Consider the following 19,159-nt stretch of genomic DNA (forward strand, 5'->3'; position numbering starts at 1 on the left):
CTCCCAGCCCAGACACATCCTCCAGCTGCTGTGACTGCACGGATGTGTCACAGATTGCACAGGCTCTGAACGCTCCTAATGAGTAAAGCACCAGTGGCAAATTTAAATGCAGTTTTCCAAATCCTAATGCTCAATAAACATTTGCAGACTCACAGCCTTAAAACATGTGTTAATTTGCAGCATAGATATTTTAAGGGCCCAGCCTTCCCCTTCCCATCCCCACACTTGGCTGGTCCCACTTGGGTTCCTCCCAGTGGCTCTGCTGTAATTCAGGGCAATTCATGGCAATTCCTGGCTGGGCAAGGATCAATAGCAAGGATTTGCCTTCTGCTGACTCCCCACACCAGTCCAGCTCCTGGTTCTGACAGGAAAGAACAGTCTCTTCTGTTACCAGGGAATTTGCCTCCCAGTTTCTCTCCCCTCCCATTCTGCTGGTTCCTGCAGCCACCTCAGGGATGGGCACAGGGCAGGGCAGGTGTGGGGAGGGAGGTGAAGGTTTGGGAGAGCAGCAGAGGGTGGGGAGCATCCCACTGCTCATCTTTCAGAGGGAATAATCTTAGTTTTACCTGCAATTGCAATTCCCCTCAGCACCCTCATCTCCCAGAGCAGCAGACCCGTCCCAGAGCAGGATTTACACCCACAGGAACTACACCCTATTCATGCCAAAGTCCCTCTGGAAACCACACCTGAGGTCACCTGAAGAGGATATCCCAAAACTGGAGACACCTGGAAATCCTGTCTGATGCCTCAGTTTCTCCGTGGAAGAACCAAAGAGAGGGAAATGTGTTTCTGGGCATCCTGAACAGATTTGGCTTCTCTGCCAGGGCTGGAGCCAAGCACTGGCCAAAATGTCCCTCCCATAACAATCCTCTTCACTGGAATTAAAAAAAATACCTTTTTCTAGTAAAATTAAATTCTGTGCTTAAAAAAAATCCTATTCTCTCAAGCAAGGAACAAAATGAACAGGAGAAAAACGTTTGCTTGCTTCATTTTTCTACATTTTTAGTCACTCCTTTGCCATCCTCTCCCTGAGCTGGAAGAAGTGAAGAGAGAAAGGAGAGGAGGTGAGAAAACACGATGGGATGCAGCTCAGCTGTTCCCATTTTGGTTTTCAAATCCAAGCCACCGGGTTTTCACTTGAAGTCTCATGAATATTTTTAGAAATAGTAGAAAATGCAGCCTCATGCACAGTGAGGGGCTGGGACTGGCTTATCCTGTGGGACTGGGTGCCCACACTGGACACCCCTCTGCCCTTCTGGGGTGCTGGTGACCTCAGGCAGGCAGTGGGAGAGCTTGGGATCTCCCATAATCCAAGTCCTGGGCTGAGCTCAAAGGCAGGGAAATCATCCAGCATTTCAGTAAAAGACATCCCTACCTGGCTCCTGGAGAATATTTGTTTGATTTAATGAAGAACAAGTCAGCTTTTACACACTCCAGGCACCCACTGACCTTTGATTTTCTCATCCCCTCCTTCCCTCCTGTTGTTGCTGTATCAAACACCAGCTGATCAGGTCAAGCACTACAAGACAGCACACGAAGGAACCACGAAATGCATGAAATGGGTGTCTGTGGGGCTGCTCGTGCTGCCACAGCAGCAGGAGGGTGATGGGTGACGGGATGCCAAGTGCAGCCCCATGGTCAGCACTGCAGGGAAGGGCTCAGGTAGGGCCCAGCCCAGGGCAGCAGGTGTGTCACCGAGGGAAGGGGACATGGGAACAGCCAGGATCCAACCACCAGGCCCTGCAGGTGTTGACTGTGGACATCAGCCCACCATGGGGGGAAGAAGGGAGGGGAAAAAGAGCAGGGAAAGAAAGAAGAGAAGGGAAAGAAGGGGCACAGCCAGTGCTGTGCTCAGTGGTTCCAGCTGCCAATAGATCTCCTGGGATAGTGACTGGAAGATGCAGCTGACCAGGACTTACTGGTGCTCCCACCAGAGTTGCCCTGCTCATCCCAGCACCCCTTGGCAGTCAGTGGCTGTGTCTGCATCTGTGGTTTGCTGCCACTTTATCTCCTTGCTGGGTCTCAAGGCACCAGTTCAGCCTGTGAAGAGCAAGGAATCAGGGTCAGATGCCTTCGAGGTGAAAAAGAGACAGCACATGTGGCAGAACTTGGGCACCAGGGAACACCAGCTGGGACAGGGGCCAGGAAAACCAAAGGGAAAACTCTGACAGCCCCAGAAAGGCCTGCAGAGCCCCTGGGGCCTGGGCAGATCTGATCCCAGCACAGGACTCATGTTTGATAAAATACCCATTTAATCCATGGATATTTTGCTTAGGTGCAGAATAGCAACCTCAGCGAAAGCCTCTCAACCACAAAGGCTTTAGAGAGCTAAACAGTAAAGATTGGGAATTAAGGAGAATAAATATTAATGAAATGAATGGAAAAATCCATCATTTTTCCAGACAATCCTGCCCATGCCTTGCTCCCCTGCTCGGGGCTGTTGCATTTTCCTCTCTCCGGAGCCACACGAGCAGTGGGAGCTCCGGCAGCACCTCGAGCTTGGAGAGACTGTGCAGGGCTGGAACTGCAGCAAGAGCCACACAGGGGCTGGAGGGACCCCACACCCCACTGGGAAGGGAAAAACGGAGCAGCAACAGCACAAGAAAAGGGTTGTTGGACCAGTGTGGGACTCAGCGCTGCAGGTCAAGCCCCGAGTGGTGCAGCCAGAGCCAGAACTGTTACGTAAAGGGATGGGGAGAAGCCTGGCCTGGGCTGGATGGAAGAAATGAATCCAATTACAGGATGAAGGGCACGGGGAGAGGATGGACACATTTGGTCTGGAGCAAATCCGTGAAAGGTTTTAGAGCAGGGACAGCAAGAAGAGGACAAAAATGAACTGTGGTGCAGGACACTCAGCCACCAGCAAGAGGAGTAGGAGCCTTGGAATGGGGCACAGGGCAGGGAAAGGGGCTTTGCAGCTGGCTGAGGGATGGACAGGGCAGTGACAGGAGGGATTCTCCCCAGGACACCCAAAGCACCACGAGGATGTGGTTTTTCCTGGAGCTGGGATAGCAGTTTGGCTGTTCATAGTGCCATGGGGACACTGGAGTGAGGAGCCAGCCCTGCCAGGCACCAGGGAACAGCCCTGCTGGAAAGAGAAAACAAGCAGGCAACCCCCAAATTTCCTCTGTGCTGTTTCCCAAAAGATTATAACCCAGCTGCCCATGTCACAGCAGTCTCCAGGCTTCCACTGAGAAAACCAAAGGCTTGTATTAGAAAGGAAAGAAATAAATTGACCCAGTTATGACAAAACGAAGCAGCATGTGTAGAGCATCGCTGTGGAGGGATGGAAGCAGCCACTACAAGGCCCTCGGGAATACCAGGGTTCCACTTCAAATGAGATTTACAAATTAAAAATGAAAGAGCTGGATTGTTTCTGTGTGCCTGAACCCCCTTTTCTGGCGGCTCAGCTGGGCTCAAGGCTGGTCCACGGCAGCACAGGGGAACAAGGAGGATGGTGCTGTGCACATCCATCCCTCTGGAATTAGATAAAAGCCTTTCTTTTGCCTCTGTGATTCTGTAGTCAAGCACCTGCCACTAGCAGGGCAAAGAAAAGCTTGGAGGGAAGAGCTGGGCACAGATCCCTGAGCTCCAGCTCTCCGTTATCTCCTGCCTGACACCCACCTGGCTCAGACAGCCCATAAACCAGAATGAATTCCAGCGAGGGACTGACTCCAGCTTGCAAGATGGGAAGATCTCACAGGAGCATCTTCGCCATCGCCCCTGTCAGAGCGGGACTGGCTCCCTGGCACAGTCCCAGCACCAGGGAATGTGCAGGGCAGGCTGTGCCCGCAGCTCCTCCGCAGTGCCACAGGGCTGGGGCACTGCCATGCACACCTGCCCACTCTGCTCAGCCCCGGAGTGTGGCTGAGGGAGGAGTGTTGACAGCACCACACGGAGCAGAGCAGGTTCACAGCTCAGCTGAGATTGCTCAGCTCCTTGGCAAGAAAATGACAGGGCCCAAAGACTGTCTGTCTCTCCAAGGAAATCCTACAGTTCTTGTAGAGATGTTACCTGGATCAGCAGCCAGAGGAAAAGCCTGGGAGCTGACAGGGGCCTGCCTGCTTGCAAGTACCATGAGAAGAGGTTGGAGTGGGGAAGCTCTCCCCACCTCCCAGCTGCTTTAGGGCTTAGTGTATCCACCCCTGCAAGGCTGTGCCAGGGAGAGAGCCTGGAGCAGGATGATGATGGAGAATCTGCAGGAAAACAGGAAAACTGGAGCTGGGGTCCCTCCTGCCCACACCTTGTGGGTGAGAGACAGGAGACAGTCTTCTGTGCACTCCTTTTTTTGGGACAGAAGTGAGGGTGTGGCACAGAGCAGCTCCCTGTGCCCCCCAGATCCCTTCCTGGACAGATGCCCAGGGGGCACTGCCATGGCCATGCCCAGGTAATCCCTGCTGGGGGAGGAAGGGCCCACTGAACTGAATTGTAAATACATCTGTGTCCTCCTTCTCCCTGCCACATGTTTAAATCTATTTGATCCACTCTAATGGATTGATCTACAAGTTTGTGCACACACATCCTGCTTTGGACGGGCGGCTGGCAGCGCCTGGCCCATCACGGCCTGTCAGCTCCACTCAGCCTCACCTCCACTGCAGAGCGAAGCCAATTACAGGATAAAGGGTTTTCTTCCCCTCCATATGGTCTCTATAACGCTCTGGCTTTATCTTTCCTGGCAGGGCAGCTCACAAGTCCGGCGTAAGCGGCTCAGCGCAGCGGCCGCGCGTGGCTGCAATGTGATACCAGGCACCGGGGTCTTCCCAGGGCAGCGGGTACCAGGGGCACCTCCTCCCTCTGCCCCTGCCCACTGGGGAGGAACGGGCCCATCCAGAGGGGACATTTGGGGCAGCACGTTGCAAACCCAGCCAGCAGCAGAGGGAGCTCAGCACTGCCCTGCAGGCAGCGTTGTGTTCATGGCCGAGGCTCACGGGGCTGTGGCCTCAGCCCAGCTCCAGAATTGAGGCACAAAGTTTTGTCTTGCTCTGCCAGTTGTTCCCTGTGCCCTTGGACAAGTGGCCTCTGTGCCTGTGTCCAGTCGTGGGGCAGAGCTGGGCACAGGGAAGGTTCCAGGGACCCACCTCCCTGCGGGTGTGCTGTGCCTGTCACCGAGCCCTGAGAACCAACCGTATCAGCTCCATGAAGTCACTTATTTGATTACAATTATCATTTCTTGCTTTACACAGGACATGAAAGCCCAGAGCAGCTCAGGGCCCTGTCACACAGCGAGCGAACAAACAACAAATGAGAGACAATCTCATCTCAAAGAGCTTGGCAAAGCAGAAAAACCTGCGAGGGGGAAGAAAACCCTTTTCTTGAGGACAAACACAAAGGCAGCAAAGCTCTCCTCCTGCATTAGCCAGGGCCTGGGATTTGTTGTTGCCTTTTTGTCGTGGAGTCAGCACAGAAACCAACCAAGAGCTCTCCAGGAGACAGAACAGCCCATAAAGTTTCCCCGCTAAGAGACACCAAATTAAAGCCATCGCTTTCCATTTCTGTGACAGAGATGCAGCAGGGGCCGAGGTTGCATTCAGGACACGTCCTGGAGGGACCAGCCATCCCTGTCGGTGTCATTTCCCTGCTCTGGGTTTACTCAAGGCCTTTGGAACTGCTCCGGCTGCGCTGACCTGAGCACAGCTCATAAATCCACCACCTCGGGGCACTGCCCCACACCCCGGGCTCGGCTCAGGGCAGCTGGGAAGGGACAGCCCTGGTGGCATTGCAGAGGTCACTCGGGCTTACCTGTCCCATAGTCAGCTCCCAAAAAAGGGAATGGTCCTGGTCTGGATCTTGTTGACAGTCCAGTGAAAGACTTGCTGGCTGTTCTCTCTCTCTGAAAGGGACCACACATGAAGACAAACCTGGACCACACCTCATGTGAAAGAGAGTGGAGAGGGTCTGCTGAGCCAGGAAAAGTCCCTTTGCAAAATAATGTACTGCACCCAGCACCCAGACCTGTCAGGGCCCCTCTTCCCCCATAGCTGTGCTTTGCACAACTCTCAACTCTTCAGGTGACTGCAGGACACACAGAGAGGTGGAAGGAAGTCTCAGAGACAGGAGGGGAAAATTAACTTTCCCATGAGATACCTGTGTCCAAATGCAAAACGCTGGAGAAGCACCAGAGCTCTCAGGTGCTCCTGGTGCTGACAGCAAGGTCTAAGTCATTCGAAGGTAGGCCATTCACAGTGAAATATTTTGGCTGAGGAGAGTTGCTTTCTCCTATGGAAGCTGGGAGAGACACACTGGAACTGAGATGGATGCACAGCTGTTTATGTGGATTAGCATTTCTGGGTGGTTCTTTGATATTCAACTAATTCTGCAACAATGTGCCCAGTTTTTGTACATCCAGAAGCCTGACTATGGCCAGGAGAGACATGAAGTAAATCTTTATGGGAAGTAAAGCCGTGGGACTTCTCCACAAGGAGCTCTTCCCCTTGAGGAATGCCCAGACCCGGAATTTCATGGCCAGTGGATTCATGGGACATTCAGTGAGGTAATGCCAAGAGACACAGCCACCCATGGCAGGGCATCTGAGGCTGGTGTGACCCACTTCCTCTGGCCATGTCCTAGTTCTGCTGCTGTTGGATCTCTGCAGGCGGATCAGCACTTAGGACATCACCCATCCCACCCTCCTGAGCCTTCCGCTCCCGTCCCCCGGCTCGGAGAGGCTCCAGGCTTGCAGAAGGGCTCATTCATCCCACAGGACAACGCTGACTTTTTCCATGCACCATGTCTTGCAGAGGGCAGTGGTGAGGAGCAGGCTGAGCTTACCTTGTTATCCGCTCAGGGCCATTAACACCCCAGATGCCAGGGATTAATGGCAGAGCTTCCTAAGGCGCCTTAGCCAGGTCTCCTGGAGAAGGAGCACCCATGACCCAGAAGGAGGAATGGGGAAGAGCTTGGATGAGATGAAGCACTGGTGCTCCAAGCTGGCACTGATCCTGCTGGGAAGGTTTCACAGTCTCATGTGTGCTGGGATGGGGATCCCACACTACATGTTCAATGCTGAGAGGTGGGGAGATGCTTCTTTCCATTCCTCTTGTTCTCCCAGGCTGGTCTGGTCTCTCTGCACTCTCTCTGGAGGGAATTCAGGACATCATTGCCAAGTCTTTTGCCCTCTGGCACAACCAGGGTGTGATTCAGGGTAACACAACCAAGACCTGCCCCAAAATGCTGTGTTTACCAAGACTGCAGTGTTTGCAATGGGAAGTGGTTTCCCCTCCTGCCTTTGCCCTTCTCCTTGCACAGTAGTGGCCCTTGGCCCCATCCAGAGCCTGGATTTGCTCTGTGATGGGGACACATCCACACCAGCAGCCCCTCACTGAACCAAGCACCTGAAACATGGAGTTAAGCCAATGGCTCAGACCCACAGAGCTCACTCCAGTCTTCCCCCAGTGATCTCCCCATGGTCAGTGGGGCAGAGCAGGGCACTCCCCAGTCCCCAAGCCTTCTCATGGGGTCCTTCAGCCACCCAGGGACCCCCCAAAGCCTGTGACACACTGTGGACCCCAGCATGGCCCCATTTCCACATGTCCCCCAAAACAGCCACTCCCAAACTGCTCACTGCTCCTCCCACCTCTGCCCATCTTCCCAAGGGTTCCCCATCCCATCCTTCCTCCCCCCAACTCCTTAAACAATATTAAACACTTAATGGCAATTAATACGCTTTAATGCAGGTTTTGGGGCCAACTGGCTGATTAGAGGGTGCTTAAACCATCAACCCCTCTCAATCCCGTTGCCCTTGTCACACAAAGTTAGCCGAGCCCCTCATCAGGCTCCCCCCATGCCCCCTCTGGGAGGCCCAAGGGTATAAAAGCTCCCTGCCCGTGGGCACTGCCAGCCCCCGGCGCGGCAGAGGGGCAGGGCACCACCTCCCGTCCCCTCAGCCTCCACTGCCCTCCATTAACTCATTTTTTGGACTGGGGGGAATCCTTTAATTGGGTATTTTTCCACACTGGGGAGGTGGGACTTCCCTTTTTTCTTGTTAATTGGGGTTGAAGCAAAATTAATTAGAGGAAACCCCAAAGGGAGAGCAGCTGCTGTAGCCTTGGCAGGATGAACGGGACGGAGGGTATCAATTTTTACGTGCCAATGTCCAACAAGACCGGGGTGGTGCGAAGCCCCTTCGAGTACCCCCAGTACTACCTGGCCGAGCCCTGGAAATACCGCGTCGTGTGCTGCTACATCTTCTTCCTCATCTCCACCGGTTTTCCCATCAACTTTCTCACCCTGCTGGTCACCTTCAAACACAAGAAGCTCCGGCAGCCACTCAACTACATCTTGGTCAACCTGGCAGTGGCTGATCTCTGCATGGCCTGTTTTGGCTTCACCGTCACCTTCTACACTGCCTGGAATGGCTACTTTGTCTTCGGCCCCATTGGCTGTGCCGTGGAGGGTTTCTTCGCCACGCTCGGAGGTAAGGGCTGAGGTGGGGCTTGGGTCTTGCTTCCTCAGGGCTTTGGGAGCCCAGTTCCTGCCCTTCCTCGTGCCTTTGGGCTGTGCAGTGTCCCTCCCACATCGCTGTGCGGGGCAGAGCTCGCCGTGCAGGCAGTGCTTCCCTGCACCTAAAACTGGGCAGGAAAACAGATTTGTGCATGTCTGACCTTGATGCCAAGAAGCCTCCATCCCATCACTAGCCAGGCAGCAGCAAGGAAAGGAACCCTTGTTTGCAGGCTCCAGCCTTGGGTCACCTGGCTACGCTGGTTGGGTTCATTCAGGGGTCTCACACAGAGGTGGCTCTGAGAGACCCCCCCGGGCATGACCACACCATGTCCCTGAATCAATGGCAAACATCTTGGACCAAGCACAGGGTTGGACTTGATCATCTTAGAGGTCTTTTCCAACCATAACAGTTCTAGGATTGATGTCTTTGCCAAAAGGCTTCCCTTTTTGAGAAAACACAGAGTTCAGGGAGGGAAGAGATATCCCTTAGGAAGGGAACCCCATGGAAGAGGTACAGGCATGGAGAGAGCTCACAGCTTACCCAGAGGCAGAAGGAAGATGCAGCAGCTCCTACCCAGAGAGAGCAGCAGTGGAGGGGGAGGAGGATCGAGGGTGGTTCCCAGGCTCTGCAGCAATGGCTCAGCTCTGTCCTAGTTGCACCAAATTTGGCTGCCCTTGGGAGCTTCCTGATGGCATTTCTCAGGGACACAAGTGCCACCAACACTTTGCCCTGCAGAAAGCCCCGTGCAAAACAGGGAGAATTCACTTGGCACCGGCGCCCACACAGCCAGCCAGGCCCACACAACACCTCATGATGGATCTGACAGCCAACAGTCCTTCTTACCGAAATCCAGAAACACCACAAGGACTTCACTGTCTTTACCCTAAATGGGGCGATTTCCCACAATGATGCTGATCTGAAAATATATACCTTTAAAAAATACGAGTATTCTGCCAGGCAAAGGCATGGCTAGATGTCCTGACCCAAGGCAAGGACCAAGGAAGGGCTTGGTCTTGGGGTCAGAAGATCCCACAGGTCTGCACCATTTCTGCTCAGTGAGCCTGGGGGCTTTGGGCAACATTATTTGCCTTTCCAGTGTTTGTATCTCAGAGGAGGAGGAGGCTCCTGTTCCCAGGGAAGAAAGTTGGATGGGAAGCAGGAGCTGTGTGAGCAGCAGGTCTCCAGCGAATCCCAGCACAGGGTGTAGTTATCAGCAGATTATCACAGCTGGGGGCATTAGCAGGCTTACAGCACCACTAAATGCTCCCAATCCCCCGAAGTTTAATTATCCCTCATAAATACATGTGCACACATGCCCACCCACACAGCCCCCCCACCCCTCCCCTGCTGCAGAGCCAGCGGAAGGCTCGTGAAATACACATTTAAAGGGCTCAACAGGTTTGGAGGCATCCTCGCCGGAAACTGCTTCCTCACACCCAGGTGGGATTCACCCCCTTGACTTCTAATTTATTAAAACCCCACCACGATCCCTCCTCTGCCACCAGCAGCTCTCTGTGGTGCAGACACTCCTCTTGGCTCCCAGAAATTCTGTACGTTATGGGCAGGAGACTCCCAGTTATTTAGTAGGCTACTGGTTACCCTGTGCTGATTCCCAGCCCCTCAGTTCCCTCTAGTCTTCTCTGCAACCACGAGGGGAAGATAAAGGCCAGAGGGGCTCTGAGTTCTTTCTCTCCCTCCCACAGGCCAGGTTGCCCTGTGGTCCCTGGTGGTCTTGGCCATAGAGCGTTACATCGTCATCTGCAAGCCCATGGGCAACTTCCGCTTCTCTGCCACCCACGCCATGATGGGCATCGCCTTCACCTGGGTAATGGCCATCTCCTGTGCCGCCCCTCCCCTCTTCGGCTGGTCCAGGTGAGTTGGAGGGTGCTCAGCAGCAGCAGCTCCCAGCACCCCTCTGTCAGCAGAGGGAGAGCAGGGGGCTCCCAGCAGCCAAGTGCTCAGCCTTGGCAGGGAGGAATAAATGTCCCACTTTCCGTGGGAGGCACTGAGTGTCACAACACTCTGGTGCTGAGTGCCCAAGTGCAACATGTTGGCACAGCTGGTGCTGGCCCTGAAGGAGCCATGGGCTGAGAGCCAGCAAGGCCAGGGCACAGGGCAGAGAGGAGCCCACCCAAACCACATATGCCACTCTTTCAGCATCCCCCACCCTCAGGGAATCTGGTCCTGGGGTTGAGTCCCTCTGGCTGCCCCCTGGGAGGGTCCAGGTGCAGATCCCAGCCTTTCTTACTGACAGGTACATCCCAGAGGGGATGCAGTGCTCCTGTGGGCCCGACTACTACACCCACAACCCCGACTTCCACAACGAGTCCTACGTCCTCTACATGTTCGTCATCCACTTCATCATCCCGGTCATCGTCATTTTCTTCTCCTACGGGCGCCTCGTCTGCAAAGTCCGAGAGGTAACGTCGGGAGGGGACTAAGGAGGACAGGACAGGCAGCTCGGGCAGCACAGGGGAGGTGGTGCAGGGGGGGAAGGCTGCAGGTGCCCCTCACCACCTGCTCTGCCCACAGGCAGCTGCCCAGCAGCAGGAATCGGCCACGACCCAGAAGGCGGAGAAGGAGGTGACGCGGATGGTGATCCTCATGGTGCTGGGGTTCATGCTGGCCTGGACACCCTACGCTGTGGTGGCTTTCTGGATCTTCACCAACAAGGGAGCAGATTTCACAGCCACGCTGATGGCAGTACCTGCTTTCTTCTCCAAGAGCTCCTCCCTCTACAACCCCATCATCTACGTCCTCATGAACAAACAGGTGAGATGCCCCATGGCACAGGGTGAGCCTCTGCCCTGGGCTGACCAGGCCATCTGGTGTCACCGCAGGCACGATGCTCCTCCCCAGAGGGGCTGCATCTCAGTCTGGAGGCAGCAGCAAGTTCAGGGGCTGTTGGAGGGGTTTGGTCTCATGGCACGTCCCCAGTGGCCCCCCAGTGCTGACATTCTCATTTGTCTCCCCTCATCAGTTCCGTAATTGCATGATCACCACAATCTGCTGCGGCAAGAACCCCTTTGGGGATGAAGAAACCTCCTCCTCTGTATCCCAGAGCAAGACCGAGGTCTCCTCTGTCTCCTCCAGCCAAGTATCACCTGCATAGACCATGGACAGTTTGAACTGGGTTTGACCTGCGAGCTCGGGGATCAAAACAGACACCACACACCCCCCCATGCTCTGCCCCCTCCCCTGCACGAGAATTTAGCTGTGCATGTCCTGCCGTAGCAACCCCCCTGCAGCCCTCCCTCCCACAGCACATCCCTGGGACCCCTGGGACCCCCAGAGCACACGAGGCACACTGAGCTCTGCCCCACTGACACAGGCAGGTCACCTTTGGGGACTGTCCCTGCCTGTCCCCAGCCCAGTTCCCCATTTTGTTCACATAGTATTCAAAGAGCAGCAGTCAGTGGGAACTCCCAAACTGCAACATCTTCCTCCCTGAAATGTGCTCCCCACCAGCTCCCCCCTCCCCTGGGAGCGTTGCAGGAATATCCAGCCCTCATTTGCAAAACCCTAAGTATCTGGACAAAGCACCATTGCAGAGCCCCCAGGAACAGGCCCCCATGGCCAGGGTAGCCCCAGCTGCCCCCTTGGCAGGGCCCGAGCCCAGAGCTCACTAGAGCTGCACTCCCACTGCCGGGAATCAATCCCCACATCCCATAAATCAATATAACAAACGGAGCCACGAGCTTCGCCTCCAGCCCAACATCCTCTATCCCCAAGACAACACTGTAGATATATATTTTTTTGTCTTGGAACCTGTAAATATTTGCTCACACACTTTGAAGTCTCTATCCTTCTCAGCCCTCTCCCTTCTCCTCCTCCCAGTTCCGAGGCAGAGAACCCACTTCCACCTCTGCTGCGGCTGGACACGCACGGCCAACCTTGGCGGGTGGGGCCGGGACCCGAGCGCTCCCTGTACATATTTTATAAATAAATAATATCATGTCAGCACAAGGACGTCTACGGTCAAGAAGTAGGGATTAAAAAATAAGAAATAAACAGAAGCAGCACAGAGAAAAACACAGATGCTCAGTCCTTGTCCTTTCTCTTGGGCTGGTGACAAGATGCTGGTGGCCAGTTGGGGCAATGCCACGCTGCTGTTGGAGACACAGGCCCAGAGCTGTCCCAAAAGCCACAGGAAGGGGGATCTGTGCATCAGACCGGCCCAGAGCAGAGGGGAGGGCAGAGACCATCCCCACAAGGTGACAGCCCCATTAGCTGGAGGACCAAAAGGGTTTAGAGGCAAAAAGAGACAGGGCACAGCTGGTGCTGCTGCTGCCCCACGGCCCTCACTGCCCAGCCCACCAACAGCTGCTGGTTTTCATCCTTTAAGATTTCCCCACGTAGCCTTAAATAAAGCTTCAGCAAAGAGCTTTTTGCAGAGTTCAAGTTCCCCTCCCTGCGGGGCCCTTCCAGTCAGTGTCGTTACAGAATTGGCAGAGTCAGGAAAAATCATTCCCTGTGTCAGTGAATTCGTTCTGGAGTGGCTGAAGAGCCATTCCCAGCCCCAACCCTGTCGGGCCCCCACCCTCTGCCCCTCCCTGCTCACCTCACACCTGCCCCTCGCAGGTGTCTTTCCTCCACTTTTGATCCAAAGCAACCAAAAGCAGTGGGAAGCCCAAGGCTCACCCCTGGGATAGGAATGCAGGGATAGAAAACACCTTTTGCTGTGAAGCACCAGCCCTGGACAGGGGCAAGGACTGGGCACCAGGCCCAGCTTTGCAGCCCCTCCTTTGGGCACAGCCCTGGACAGGGTCAAGGACTGGGCACCAGCCCCAGCTCTGCAGCCCCTCCTGTGGGCACAGCCCTGGACAGGGTCAAGGACTGGGCACCAGCCCCAGCTCTGCAGCCCCTCCTGCCTGCACAGCCCTGGGCAGACACCCCCCAAATCCCTGTGCTGGGGCAGCACAGCAGCGGCTCCCACTCCACTCCTGCACCGACAGCTGTGCTGAATAATTCAGGGCCACTCTCCCAGTCTCGGGAGCCTCCTTGCCTTCCCTACAAAGCACTGAGCCCATTTCCTCGAGCTCTCTGAGGACGGAGGCAGCGACACTGGTTTATGGGCAGCAATCGAAGGCAAACCTGCCCTAAGAGAGTGACCCCTCTGCTCTGCCTCCAGCCCCTCTGCAGCAGCAGCTGAGGATGATGATGGCACTCCCTTCTCCTCACCCAAATCCCTACAAAAACACAAAGCACTCAAGCACAGCACTGGTATCTCCAAACCAAGGGGGCAGGGAAGAAACAGCCTCCTGACAACCAAAAGCCCAAACCTCACTCAGCCCTCAGTGATCCACCCCTTCCGTGGCAGAAAGCACCTCATTCCGGGGCTTCTCTTTTCTGTCCCCCCACCTTTGTTTGCAAGGCTGTTTTTGGCAGTGCAAAGTCATAATTCTCTGAGATCTGCCTCCCAGGCCCTGCTCCCCTCATTTTTCAAACCCAGGGGCTTTTAAAGATGTTCTTCATCGATCCAACACTTATTTATACGCGAACAATCGGAGAAGATGGTTTGTCCAGTTATTAAATTTGGAGAGCTGACAAAAGCAATCAGGAGATAGATCACGTAATGGGAGATTAAGAAGGAGGCAGCAGGAGTCTGGATTCCTGGCCCCGTGTTTCAGCTGGGTTTATCTGTGTGTATCTCTGTATTTTTACTGCTCAGATGGCAATGTAATAAAATGATCCAATTGTGCTCTTTGCCCACAGGGTTTATCACTAATTGATTTTGCAACAACTCATCTAATCTCAACTTCCAAGGCTTTCATAGGGGCTGCATTCAAGGGGATTATCCTGCCTGGGGGTATCTCCTGGCAGAGGGAAAGCCCAGGCTGGGGAGCTGCAGCCAAACTGCAATAGCACAGGGAAGAGCTCGAGCTTGGTCCCACCACCCTCAGTGGGACAGAGCCCAGGCACCAGCTCAGCTGTGTGGGCAGCTTGAAACCAGGCAGGATGAAGAGATTTAGGAACATGGTTTAGTGGTGGACCTGGCAGTGCTGCATTAAAAGTTGGACTTGCTGATCTTAGAGGGTATTTCCAACCCAAACAATTCTATAATCCTGTGAACCTGATTTCAAGATTCCTTAACTAATTTTCACAGAGTTAAGCTTTAATCTACCTTCATTATATTTTCTTCTCACTAAAGCTCCTCATATTGCACAGACAAGACACCCAGTGACAATTAGTTGTTTAAAATTTGATGAACTTCATTTTCAAATTGGATCTGGGTACAGTCAAGCAGCCCAGCATATCTATGAAATATCCATTTGGTAAATAACCTGGGGCAGGAGCTGCCCTTCTGGAGCAACCCCCACATGCTCTGTCTCTAAGGAACCAGGAGACCCCCAAACCCAGTGCCAAGGTCTCACCCTTGACCAATCCTCCACTTTTCCACAAATGCATTGATCCATTCAGGCACTGCATTTGTGAGGATCATCCCAGCATCACTCCCTCAGAGAGGCACCATCATTACCTGCTGCAGCACTGCTGGCCTGGGGCTGCCCCCCCTACATTCAGGTGCAAGTGAGGAAAGCAGCCATGTCGGGATGACACTGTGAGTGTGGATCTCTCCAGGTCTGAGGTGACTGATGATGCATCCTTAGGGACCAGAGAGGCACCTGTAGAATGTGGGTGCCTTGTAACCAGTAGAATCTGCCCATGTATGTGAGGTGAACTGCTGGCCAACAGTGTGCTGGCATGTTGGACACAGGAGTAGATAAAAGTGAAGGTGTTACTCCAAATCAAGTCCTTTGTCTGGGGTGAGCCTTGTGATCCCAGGGCAGCCTGAGCTGTCTCTGCCTCCTTGACCACTGCTAAGATAATCTACATTACCCCACTAAAGGGTGACCCCAATACAGCCAGACTTCACCAGGAAAGGGAGACAGCTGGAACCTCAGGCCCAAAGGGCATTTCAGAGTGTGCCTCTCCTCCTGCTGCAGCTGGGATTGCTCCTCCTCACCCCAGCACTGCCATCATCTGTTTTAGGAAAACTGCAGTAATTGGCTCAATTCATTTTAAATCAGTTACCATTTGTGCAAGCAGCAATCAGGGAAAAAGCAGCTTGTAGTTAATAACATCCTGATTTGGAGCTTCCGTAGGGATGAGGAGGGAGCTCTCAGTGAGGGGCTGTTCCTTGGCCCTTGGGCAGCAGGCACAGACTGAGACCCCCACCCAAACAGGGGTCAGGTGTGGGGCACAAACCCTGCACCCAAACAGGGGGTCAAGGCTGGGGAGCAGCCCGGGGTCCCAGCCTGGTGCTGTGCCATCCAGCCCCCACCCTGGCCAGGGCTGACCCCTCCAGGCTGCAATGGCACTGGCTGGGCTTTCTCCCAGGACATTTTTATCCCACCAGAGCAGAGGCAGCAGCCGGATGCCAGAGGGTCTGGCTCTACCTATTTGTCTCTGCCAAAGGAAAAACATCTCCTTGTCCAGCCACAGCAGCAGCTCTGGAAACAAGAAGACTAAAATTAAAACAGTGTCCCCTTCCCTCTGTGCCACCCCACACAGAGGTCTGGGGGGCCAATTCCCCCTCCCAGTCCCTCTCTGAGATGCACAGCCCCTGGTATCATGGAGAGAAGCTGCTCCTCAGCAAGAACTGTTGAGGTTATACCTTGTAAGACCAAAATTCCAACCCCCAGAGCCAGGGGCACATGGCACAGCAGCCAGGGAGACCCAGGCAGTGTTTGCCCCCACCAGTGGAATGCACAAGCTCCCACATTTGTGTCACTTCCCAGCAGGGCCATTCCCAGCCCATGCAAAGCCTCTCAGAATCCATCACTGCTGCCTGTGTCACGTTAGCAGCAATAAAAGGATTCAAACAGCAATTCCTTACTTTTATGAACAAATGGCCCTGGATGGATGATTCAGGCAGCATTCAATTCCCAGCAAGAAAGTGTCAGCAAAAACCTGGCCTCTCACATGGAGGAGGATAACTGCAAATAAAGCAGGGAATTATTAGCACTTAATACTAGGTGGGTTTTTACTCCCCAGTGCTCTTCTCTGGGAGATGACAAACACTCCAGGATACTCCAAAAGCTGGCAGGGCCTGGCCAAGGGGGGATACACAGACTGAGGTGATGGCTTTGGACACTGAGACCATCCCCATCCCTCTGCCAGGGCTCTGCTCCAGCCTGACCCCTGCAGAGCCCCTTTGCTCCTCCCCATCTCCCTTTCTCCCATCTCCCCCTCCCCATCCCCACCCTCCCATTCACAGCTCACCAACACAGAAGGCTCAAGATCCCCAGCCCTTGGGTAGCACAAGCCCCCCCAGCTCCAGAGGGATCCAGAGTGGCTTTCCCCTGCACCTGGGGCTGCTCTGGCCATGCAGCAGCAAACAGCAGCCTCCTCCAGACTCTCCATTTCTCCTTTGCCCAGCCTGCCTATATTTTTCTTGTTCATCAGACTGACAAATGGGCAGAAAACAGACTTGTGGCGATTTCCTGCGCAGGCTGCCCACTCCTCCTCTCCCCTCGGCGATGACTGAGAGCTGAAGAAGCAAGAATAGCATATAAATTTCCTCCCTGCTTTAATAAATACCTCTATTACCTTGTGCTTTTCCCCAGCTCGCTGTGCAGCTCCTGCTGCCCGCCAGGCAGACGTGATAAACCAAAATTCTCATTTCTGGAGGGAAAAACCAGCAGGACTGAGCCAGGCAGGCAGAACAGGGCTGGGGGCAGTGTGGGAGGAGGTGAATCCTCCTCTCAGGGATCTGGCTGCAGCTTTGCATCATCACATAGGGAGCCAAATGAATTAGTCTATTAGGGAAGGGCTTTGGGCTTGTCCCTGCTCAGACACTGTCCTAGTTCCAGGGGGAGGAGGGTTGCCACCATCTCCAGGGACCCCAGTGCTGCTGGGCTTCTTCCAGACACTACTGTGCCCCTTGGGATGGGCCTGGGATTTACTGGAGGAAGGGAATAAGGAGAAACCACACTAAAACCTCACCAAGTGGGTGCAGGTGGAACAGAAGGGTCTGATGGCAGAGGAAAAGCTGTCACAGCAGTGATCTGAGCCGTGGACAAAACCCTTGGTGGGTTTCTCCTCCATGTGGCTCCTTTTATTCCAAATCCTTTCCTGTGGCTGTCAGGACACCCAATAAAAAGAAGTGCCTCTGCAGCTCTGCCCCCAGAGCCCTGGGAAGTTCTGGAGCCTTCCCAAAGGGCCTGACATCCCTGTGGGATGCAGAGACCTCGCTCCATCCCCACCCCACCTGGGCTGGGACACAGCAGGTAAATGCCACCAGCCTTTTGCACCCCCAGCACTCCAAACAGTCCCTCTGGGATCACCATCCCCTCTCTCACCCACAGCACAGCCTCATCCAGCCCTGCCAAGTGGCCATGGCTGTCTCCATCCCCCAGGCACAGCACCCACTGCAGTGCCCGGCTCCTTCGCCCCCGTGGTTGGATTGATGGTGGTGCTTTGCAAAGCCTGAAAAAAACACCTTCTAACGGAGTATTAGGAGGTGGCAGCCTCCCAATTTCCCCCTTAGCCAGCAATTGGTGTGTCTCATCTGCTTCCTGGAGTCTATTTAACTTCTAAATTTAACAAGCTCTTAAACAAGTACCAGCAGCAAGTGGCAGCGCTCGGCTCCCACCCCGCAAGTGGCATTTCGGGCCCGGCTGCCACCAGCCCTGGAATGGGAAATTTCTCAAGTGTCTCTTTGATTTATGGCTCTAGTTAATTCTCTGGGAGGCCCAGGAGCTGCCCCAAGTGCACCAAACCTCCAAGGGATAAATAATTTACCAGATGGTTAAATATTCTTTAAGGTCTAGAGAACATCAGCAGGAGCACAGTTTTTTAGGGGAATAACACAAAACTACAAATTGAGCACAAAAAGTGAGGGAATGGCCTGGACTGGGCACTGCCATCAGCTCAGTGCCATGGGAGGGGAAGGACTGGGACATTCCAGAGCTGCTGCAGCTCCATCCAGTGAGACCAGCACAGCTGGAAACAGGCTTGGCTGGGGTTTTAGGGGAATATCCCACCCAGATGTGCCCCATCAGCTGTGCAATGCAGATGTGCAGTGGGGGCTGCCCTTGCTGTGCAAAGGAAAGGATGAAATGGAGAGCAGGGAGGGAGGTGGGGGAAGATGAGTTCCTGAGGTGTGCAGGGCTTAGTGGAGCCTTCAGAGGACGCTGATGCCCCAAACGCACCTGGCACTGCCCAGTGTCCTTGGAGAGCACATTTTGGCAGCAGACTCTTGATGAAACGTTGTGTCAAGGGGACGTTCCCCCCTCCCTTTGCTCTTCCTCCCGAGGCACCTGGATCGGGGCAGCACTGCCAGCCCGTGCTGGAGCAACCGCTGAGCTGATGCTGGAGGGACCAGGCAGCGACAGACAGCGCTGGCGAGGGGAGAAACGCGAGTGCTGCCCTGCCAGCACCACTGCAGTGTCGGGCCGGGATGCTTTGGGACCCTCAGGAGCAGAGAGGATGCCGAGCCCCCCCGGCTGCCGGCAGAGGTAGGTGGCAGCAGAGCCTGTGCTTGGGCAGCGGGAGGCGACAGCCCTGTCCCTGCTCACACCCGGCCGGGCACGATCCACAGACCTGCTTCACCCACGCTCCCAGTTTCCACAGGTTTCTCTCCTTAAGCACAATCCAGAGCTCAGGATTGAGCCGAATTCCTCCCTGGCTGGGATGTGTCAAGCAAATCAACCAAGTGTAGCTAAAACCCCTTCTGTGGCTGGTGCTTGGCTCTGTGTCTGCCTCTCCTCCCCTCCT

At 54.5% G+C, this 19,159-nt stretch overlaps 1 protein-coding gene across 1 annotated transcript; it reads left to right on the forward strand.

Moving 5' to 3' along the window:
• The first annotated feature begins 8,052 nt into the window (after positions 1-8,052).
• Positions 8,053-11,552, forward strand: LOC139683394 (green-sensitive opsin). Its single transcript, XM_071578490.1, has 5 exons — positions 8,053-8,413; positions 10,144-10,312; positions 10,695-10,860; positions 10,973-11,212; positions 11,421-11,552. The coding sequence occupies exons 1-5, from the start codon at positions 8,053-8,055 to the stop codon at positions 11,550-11,552; spliced, it is 1,068 nt and encodes a 355-aa protein (XP_071434591.1).
• Positions 11,553-19,159: the final 7,607 nt, after the last annotated feature.

The sequence above is a fragment of the Pithys albifrons genome, chromosome 28 (assembly GCF_047495875.1).
Source record: "Pithys albifrons albifrons isolate INPA30051 chromosome 28, PitAlb_v1, whole genome shotgun sequence".
NCBI lineage: Eukaryota > Metazoa > Chordata > Aves > Passeriformes > Thamnophilidae > Pithys > Pithys albifrons.